At 41.3% G+C, this 8,790-nt stretch overlaps 1 protein-coding gene across 2 annotated transcripts in view; it reads left to right on the forward strand.

Annotated features, from left to right (window-relative positions):
* LOC129656156 (guanylate-binding protein 4-like) overlaps window positions 1–5,963 on the forward strand; it is a 37,490-nt gene extending 31,527 nt beyond the window's left edge. For both annotated transcript variants that reach the window (XM_055586904.1, XM_055586903.1), the window contains 3 exons: window positions 739–841; window positions 1,161–1,354; window positions 4,901–5,963. In XM_055586904.1, the coding sequence (XP_055442879.1) occupies window positions 739–841; window positions 1,161–1,354; window positions 4,901–5,086 (483 nt within the window). In that variant the 3' untranslated portion in view covers window positions 5,087–5,963. The remainder of the gene's footprint in view (window positions 1–738; window positions 842–1,160; window positions 1,355–4,900) is intronic.
* Window positions 5,964–8,790: the final 2,827 nt, after the last annotated feature.

Raw genomic sequence — 8,790 nt, forward strand, 5'->3', positions numbered from 1 at the left:
ATTTTAAAAAGAAATTTCCCTCAAATGGGCTTTCTGCAAAGAATAGGGAACATTAAAGAAAAGCTGCTATTTTCAAGAAGCTTATGGTCTTACCTGAGAAGGACATGTAAATAGTCAATGGATATGGTGGGACAATGGTTATTATATACATTGATAGGGATGAGTGACAGTGATGGTGGTGGTGATGATGATGATGGCTGATGTCTGTTGAGCACTCACTACATCAACTGTACCTTAGGTGATTTGGTTGGATTATCAATTTAGTCCTCAGAATAATATAAATTAGATACTGCTATCATCTTTATTATAAAGTTGAGAAATATGACATGGGGAGAATGTACTAAGTTGCCCAAGATCACACAACTATCAAGTAGTAGTGCTTACAGGGCAGCTGTTATGTTCTTGGAAGCCATTCAGAACTCAGAATAAAGCTTAAGAATGCTTCCTGGAAGAGGAGGTAAAGGCCACAAGTTGGACTGTCAGTAAATGGTATCCTAATAAAGAAAGAGTAGATGAGCATTAGAAGAAAAACAATGTGCAGAGACTACAGCTGCAAGCAGTCGAGGATTGGTGTCTGTACAACTGCACAGAATTACAGGATCTTTAACCACTGTGGGGCCCCAAGAAGGATGAAGAACATATAGGGACACAGTCTGTAGGTTTACTGAACAATAATTTCCACAGCAAGACTCTAGTCTTTGCTACCTGATGAGTCTTTGCTTCTTGTTGTTTTCTCAGGCAAACCAGGTCCTCCAGAGCTTCCTGCAGTCACAGGCAGGAGTAGAGAAAGCCATCCTGAAGGCAGACCAGGCCCTCACTGATGGGGACAAGGCCATGGCAGGTACAGGGAGGACTGGGCTCTCAGAGGGGAAGGTGGTTCCTGTGCTGCCCTTTGGCAGGTGTGGGAGCAAACTCTTCCTGGAACCAGAGCTTCCTCTTCTTCTGTGGAACCTCTCTGCTACACATGGAAATAACCACGGGAGTTTGGGTTTTATGTACATCCAATCAGGGCTTCTACCTCATATGCTGAAGCAAGCTGTCTAATGTGGTAGCAGGAACAGTCAGACTCCTTCCCACCAATTTAATATCATTTTAGTCTTTGAGCTCAGGAAGGTACAGCTCAGCATAACTGTTATTTCTTTAAAACTCTTGTGAAACAGAGGAATGTACCAAGAGACAAGCAGCAGAGATGAAACAGGATCTGCTAACACAAAAACTGAATGATGAGAAGCAAAAAATGGAGGCCCAAGAGAGAAGCTATAAGGAAAATGTAGCCCAATTGAAAGAAAAGTTGATGATGGAAAGAGAAAACCTTCTAAGAGAGCAGGAAGCAGTGCTGGTGCACAAGCTGAAGGTAAGTCTAGATGGGCGTGGGCAGAATCTGATAGGCAAAATGCTAGTTTCTCTATAATAAAGGGACAGAAATATGACCTATAGTCAGATCCCAGACAGAAATCCAAAGACATATGTTTTATGTAAATATCAAAGAGATGTGGATCGTGCTGAAGACTCACCTCTGTAAGACTCAGCACTTTCTGTACTGTTAGGGTCTGGAAGGGAAAATAACACGGTCCAGGCTCCTAAACTGCTGTTTGTGGTGATTACAGTGTCATATTTGCCCCAAGATGAATAGGACTTCAGTGTTAGAGTCGTTAGAATTTTTGGTACAACCATCAGAGACCTGGAATAGTTCCATCTGCTCTTGAAGGTATCAGATTGTGCCTGGTATGATATATGGGATGCTGAAAGCTCTAAAATTTGCTACATTTGTTTCCAGATCTGCCTGATTCATTTTACACACCTAGAGTAAATGTATTCTTTGTTCAAACCTAGAGTTTGATAGTCAGTGTCCTAAAGAGGGTCAGCAGATCTCATTATTTGTGACATGAGTTGTGGCCATTTTATCTCAGGGGAACTGAGAAATATTCAGAATTCACCTACATTCCCTCCCAGAATGCATTCTTAGGGCTGAAACACATCACTGGTATAGCTTTAAGGCCTGACTGAGGAACAGGTCCTCCCTACCCAGGGAGATGGTGTAGAGCTTGGGTCGGCAGCCACAGGCACAGACTGGCAGCAGATGTGGCCTATTGGCAACAAGGCTACACAGCAGGAGGTGAGTGGTGAGCAAGCAAGTGAGCAAAGCCTCATCTGTATTTACAGCCACTCCCCGTCACTCACATTACTGCCTGAACTCTCTCCTGTCAGATCAGTGGTGGCATTAGATTCTCAGAGGAGCCTGAACCCTACTGTGAACTGTGCATGCAGGGGGTCTAGGTTGTGTGTTCCTTATGAGAATCTAATGCCTGATGATCTGAGCTGGAGCTGAGGCAGTGATGCTGGGGAGTGACTGCAAATTCAGATTATCATTAGCAGAGAGGTTTGACTGCACAGAGCCATCATAAATCAATTGCTGGCAGACTCATATCAAAACCCTATCAGTGAGTGGCAAGTGACAATTAATTAAGCTGCATCTCGTGGCAGGTTCTATACTGGCAAGAGTTGATGTACTTCAATTGTACATCTGGTGGCAGGTTTCAAGTAAGAATCCAACACTTATTTTAGTCCATATATGGCCCACTGGTTGTTTTATTTACCACTTCTGTCCCCACCTCTTTTCCACACTGCTCACTTGTCTCAATCACAGTTTTGGTGAGCTCACAAGCTAAGCCTAGCCAAAGTAAGTTTTAAAAAAAATGTCACTGGACAGCTTCTTTGAAAAGGTGATGATGAGACCGCAGAAGACACTAAGACTGCCAAATAAATGAAAGTTGCATTTAAAAGAAATTACCAGAAGTCCTACTTAAATTACAGGTTCATTGCACTAGGTGGTTCACATTCTCCAACCCACTCTGCATAAGATGTAGGGACCAGGTACACATCGAAGCCATGAAACCTTCAAAACTGATTCGCCACATAGAAACCAAGCCCTCTGCATTGAAGGACAAGCTTTTACAGTTTTTCAAAAGAAAAAAAAATGTGAACAAGAAGAACAGAAGCAGTTATTGAAGGCTACCACTTCATCAAACGTGTCAGCACTGAAAGCATCATTCTTAGTGCCTAACCACATGCTAGAGCTAAGAAGAGTTGGTGAATAGTTAATCCTGCCAACTACCAAGGACATTTGTCAGGAACTTTCAGGACAGGCTGCAGTTCAGAAGGTGGCATGAGTTCCTCTTTTGGCTAGCACTATAACTAGATGAATTGATGAAATAGCAGAGGACATTGAGGCATAATTGTTAGAGGTTAATGAGTTACGGTGGTATGCAATCCAGGTTGACAAGTCTATGAATGTTGACAACAAAGCAACAATCTTGTTTTTGAGGAATCTATTTTTCAGAGGATGTGCATGTGGATATGTTATGTGCAGTTTTGTTGCCAACCAACACCACAACCACAGAACTATTCAAGTCTTTGAATGATTACATAGCAGGACACCTGAATCAGGCATTTGTATTGGTATGTGCACGGATGGAGTGGCTGCCATGACTGAATGGCTTTCTCGATTCACTATTCAGGTCAAAGAGCTCGCTTCTGAATGTGAGTCTATGCACTGTGTTATCCTTAGAGAAATGCTGGCTAGATGAAAAATGTCACCTGAACGTAACAACATTTTGCACGATGTGATTAAAATTGTCAGCCACATTAAAATATCTGCCCTTTACTCATGTCTGTTTTCCCAGCTCTGTGAGGAAACAGATGTAGAGCACACACATCTCTTATACACAAAAGTGGGATAGCTTTCTAAAGGTAGGTCCCAGGCCAGAGTTTTTGAGTTAAGAGAGCCGCTCCAGAGATTCCTTTTAGAAAGACAGCACTGGCAGCACATTTCAGTGACACAGAATGGGTTGTGACCCAAACTTGCTTACTTGTGTGACATATTCAACAAACTCAATCTGTCAACTTCATGGGAGAATGACAACTGTGTTCAAGTCAGCAGATAAAGTGGCTGCATTCAAAGGCAAACTGTAAGTATGCGGATGATGGGTGAACACTGGGATTTTTGGCACGTTTCAAACATTAGCAGAGATTTTGAAAAAGACTGAGCCAGGGCCTCTTTCTCCCAACCGGCGTGTGAACACCTATCTCGGCTTTCCAAACAGTTTGAACATCACTTCCCAAACACAAAAGACCCCTAAACCGGAAAGGAAAGGATCTGAAACCCATTTGTGAATAAACCAAATGAATCAACTTTATCCGTTGTAGAACAGGATGAATTTGCATGAACTCCCAAATGACAGTGGCCTTAAAAGTATGTTTGAGATAGCTTCAAATGTCAAATACTTTCCAGATTAACAGCAAAGTGAAATATCCTGAGGTTGCCACAAAAGCACTGAAAAGCCTGCTTCCATTTCATCATCCTGTCTTCACTAAGCAGGGTTTTTTGCAGTAACAGCAACTGAAATTAGATTGCCTAGTAGACTGGACATAAGCAACACATTTCAGACATTACTGTCTCCCATCCCCTCAGATGCAACCATCTGGTTGCAGGAAAACAAACTCGGGGCTCCCTCTGATTCTGCTTTATAGTGAGTTGTGTAATTATTCCATTATATAACATGATGTAATAATAATAGGAATAGTGTGCACATAGACACAATATGCTTGAATCATCCTGAAACCATTCCCCCCTACTCTGGTCTGTGGAAAAATTGTCTTCCACGAAATTGGTTCCTGGTGCCTAAAAGGTTGGGGTCACTGATTTAGGTAAATCCTGGGAAGCTGTAAACTCTAAATATTCTCTCTACCCACCCACATCCATTTAGAAATATTGGACAAACTCATCAAAAAGCATCTAAGGCCATATAGAAATAGACACAGGTGTTGAGCTCCTGTAGTTGTTAGATATAAAACTTTGATGTTTGGATATTTTCAACAGGGCACTGTCTTCTTTTTACAGATGCAAGAAGAACTGCTTACTGAAGGATTTGAAAGGAAAGCCAGTGAATTACATATTGAGATACTTCAACTACAAAAGGAAATCAAAAGAACTAAAAATGATAGGCTCTTTGAAATTTTAAAAATTCTGACAGCATTTGGCCTTATGTTAGCATTCTCACTATTTAAATTTTTTATCCGTGTATAGATATGATGGATCTCAGGTGAATTGTTAAATGAGCTGGCAATTCCTGTTAAGTACATGAAAAAAAACTTCATGTAAGGGTGGCTAATCCTTGAAGTATATGTCACAATACTTTCAATCAAGAAAAATTTAAAAATAAGAAATTATTACCAAAGAATCAGGGCCTGATATCTAAATATCTAAATAATTTTGATTGACTTGGTTGATTTAAAGAAATGGAAAATGAGTTAAAAGATAATGATTGATTCATAGCAAAGTTTTAAGCAAAGCATAAAGAGAAGGGACAGTCACCTATGATATAGATATGGAGAGAGTTTCTTTAGGCTTGATCTAACAACCCCACATAAATTAGCAAGGAAAGGGTAACAGCCACATTTTTTAAATGGGTAAACATATAAGAAGATAATTAAAATATTTAACTTTACTGATTATAAAAGATATGCAAAATATAATTAGGAGATAACTGTGTCACCTCTCAGTGGGCCAAGAAGTATAGTTTTGACAGGACACTGGCCTGGCAAGGGTTACAGGAAATTGGCAGCCTGATATTTGCTAGGAAGAGTGCAGATTGATACAGATGTATACCAAAATTTAAATGCAAATACTGTTGATCCAGCAAGTTCTCACTTAGGGATTTATTTTAAACATTTATGTACCCAAGCTGAATATGGAATGAATGGTGGTACATTTATTGAAGGATTGTTGTAATTCCAAAAGACTGGAAACATCTTTAAAGTCCCCCTATCACATACTAGGGAGGTAAATCCTGAGACACAATTACACAGGAATGCTCTATATCACTAAAGTATAAAGGAAGCTGTATTTGTGGTAATGTGAGAAAATCTCCAAGATGTATCATAAGTAAGTAAATAAATAAATAAAGATGCAGAAAGTGTGTAAATTGCATTACTGATATAAAACATAATCAATATATGAATATATTATCTTCTATCTCTGGAAACACGAAAGAAACTGGTATCCATGAGCAAAATAGGAATGGACCTGCATATCTGAGACCAAAAATACCAGACATATTCTTCTGTGGGCTTTATATTTTGTATGATTTATCACCTATTCAAACATAAATAGAATTATTGACATTAAATAAGAAATAATAATACATGGGATGGAATAGTTCTTATGACAAGATGCAAGTGTTGAATACTGTGAGAAATAAAAGTCAACTCCGCAGGAGGAATCTACTTAGAGCAGGAAGCAGAAAGCACCAGATGTGTATCATACTGTTGTTGTCACTAAGGCTTTGAACTTCTAGTCCCTAAGTGATTTTTAGGTATAAAGTCTGCTGGAATGTTATGACCTCCAAATTCCTGCTACACCTTATGAAGACAGTGTGTTCAAAGAAGAGGTTTTCTTCAATTTCAACACAACATTTAAGAATTCTTCTCAGCTGTCTAATGCTAGACCTTGTGCTTAAAATGAACTGGGCGTGGTGTCCCTTCTCTGTGCCCCCATTGTACCATGTTTCACTCAGAGCACAGGATTTTTATATAATTTCGACATTGAAATGACCTGTTTACATTTTATCTCCTCTACCACCTCATGTGGAGAAGGCAATGGCACCCCACTCCAGCACTCTTGCCTGGAAAATCCCATGGACGGAGGATCCTGGTGGGCCACAGTCCATGGGGTCGCTAAGAGTCAGACACGACTGAGCGATTCACTTTCACTTTTCACTTTCATGCACTGGAGAAGGAAATGGCAACCCACTCCAGTGTTCTTGCCTGGAAAATCCCCGGCACGGGGGAGCCTCGTGGGCTGCCGTCTATGGGTCACAAGAGTCGGACACGACTTAGCAGCAGTCGGAAGCAACTTAGCAGCAACCACCTCATGATCCTGTCTACCAGATGATCTTCACTGTATACTTAGCTCCCACCACAAAGACCACCACTGGGACTTCCGGTGTTCAAACAATACACATGAATAAATACATAAACTTCCACCCATCAGGGGCCCAAATTGCCACTTCCTTACTACATTAATTGCTGTTTAGGGTTCTCAAAATAAAGGGCACAATTTTAGGAACTGGTACTGAAAGAATTCAGGCAGAAAGTACACACACACCCATCTGAACCTGCCACTTTTCTCTGGGAGAGACTGCACAACCCATGTGCTCTGAGTTCCTCCAGTTTCTCTCCCAGGAGACTTGCCCAGCAATGAAGCCACCACATTTGGCTCACAGAACAATGATATTGTTTAAAATAGCAAAAAAAAAAAAAAAAAAGAGCCAGTAATCGGCAAAATTTATATTGTCACCATAACTGTTACCAGTTCAAGGAATGTCTATTGAAATAAAACTGTGCTTTTGATGTGAGGAGGATCCATTTCTCACTGAACATGCCACCCACATGCTGACAAACTGCAGAGTCTATAGGATGACTCTGCTTTCTGAAGGGTTCAGGGTTAATGCCCAATTGCCACTTCTCTGACCAAAGTCTCTGGAATAAGTCCTTCAGCTGGTCCAGTCCCCAAAGACCCTCTGGTGTCATCAGAGGAATATCTTGAGCACTGGAAGTCTGGATGGTCTGGTAAAGGGGGTGAAGGGACAGTGAGGAGTTCTGTTTCCCCATCAAATCTTCCTGACACACATGACAAGTAATGCAAACAAGAAACAGGCACACGCATTTGTGCCATGAAGTGATCGTGGCTTAGAGAAAGGAAGGGGTCAGGAGTGAGGGAAAGGACTGTTAAAGCAGAGAGAAAGGAACCTTCACTGCTCTGATGTTCAGTCCCAAGTGGTCATCTGTTGAAATAAAGTTACACAAATTTTAAGGCTCCAGGCCTCTTCCAGACTTTAATAAATATTTGTTAAATTACTGATGGAATCAAAGTTCTACACAAGTACTTGGTGAACAATTCTGGAGGAAGACAGCAAGGCAACCATTTTTTCACACAGTACTTAGAACAGGAAGAGTGAGCTTCTCTGGACATCACTACATCTCTTTCCCCATCTCCTTAGACTTGTGTATGGTGTGCTCATAAGAGTCTCTTGCCTGCTGACTGGGTATTACACAGTCCTCACAGAATGTATTTATTAAGGAAATTCTTTAGTGTTACAGATGAATTGTCAGAACTCATTAGAAATGCAAATAGAAAATCCAACTCTTTGAGACCCTATGGACTGTAGCCTGCCACACTCCTCTGTCCATGGAATTCTCCAGGCAAGAGTACTGGACATGACTTAGTGACTGAATAACAACAACAACAGTGCTTTTATTCTGCTCCCAAGAAAACAAGGTCTGCAAAGACACATATATGCCCTCAGGATTTGATCAGTTCAGTTCAGTCGCTCAGTCGTGTCCGACTCTTTGCGACCCCATGAATCACAGGATGCCAGGCCTCCCTGTCCATCAACAACTCCCGGAGTTCACTCAGACTCACGTCCATCGAGTCAGTGATGCCATCCAGTCATCTCATCATCTGTGTCCCCTTCTCCTCCTGCCCCCAATCCCTCCCAACATCAGGGTCTTTTCCAATGAGTCAACTCTTCGCATGAGATGGCCAAAGTACTGGAGTTTCAGCTTTAGCATCATTCCTTCCAAAGAAATCCCAGGGCTGATCTCCTTCAGAATGGACTGGTTGGATCTCCTTGCAGTCCAATGGACTCTCAAGAATCTTCTCCAACACCACAGTTCAAAAGCATCAATTCTTCGGCGCTCAGCCTTCTTCACAGTCCAACTCTCACATCC

Source organism: Bubalus kerabau, chromosome 6 (genome assembly GCF_029407905.1).
Source record: "Bubalus kerabau isolate K-KA32 ecotype Philippines breed swamp buffalo chromosome 6, PCC_UOA_SB_1v2, whole genome shotgun sequence".
Classification (NCBI taxonomy): Eukaryota; Metazoa; Chordata; class Mammalia; order Artiodactyla; family Bovidae; genus Bubalus; species Bubalus kerabau.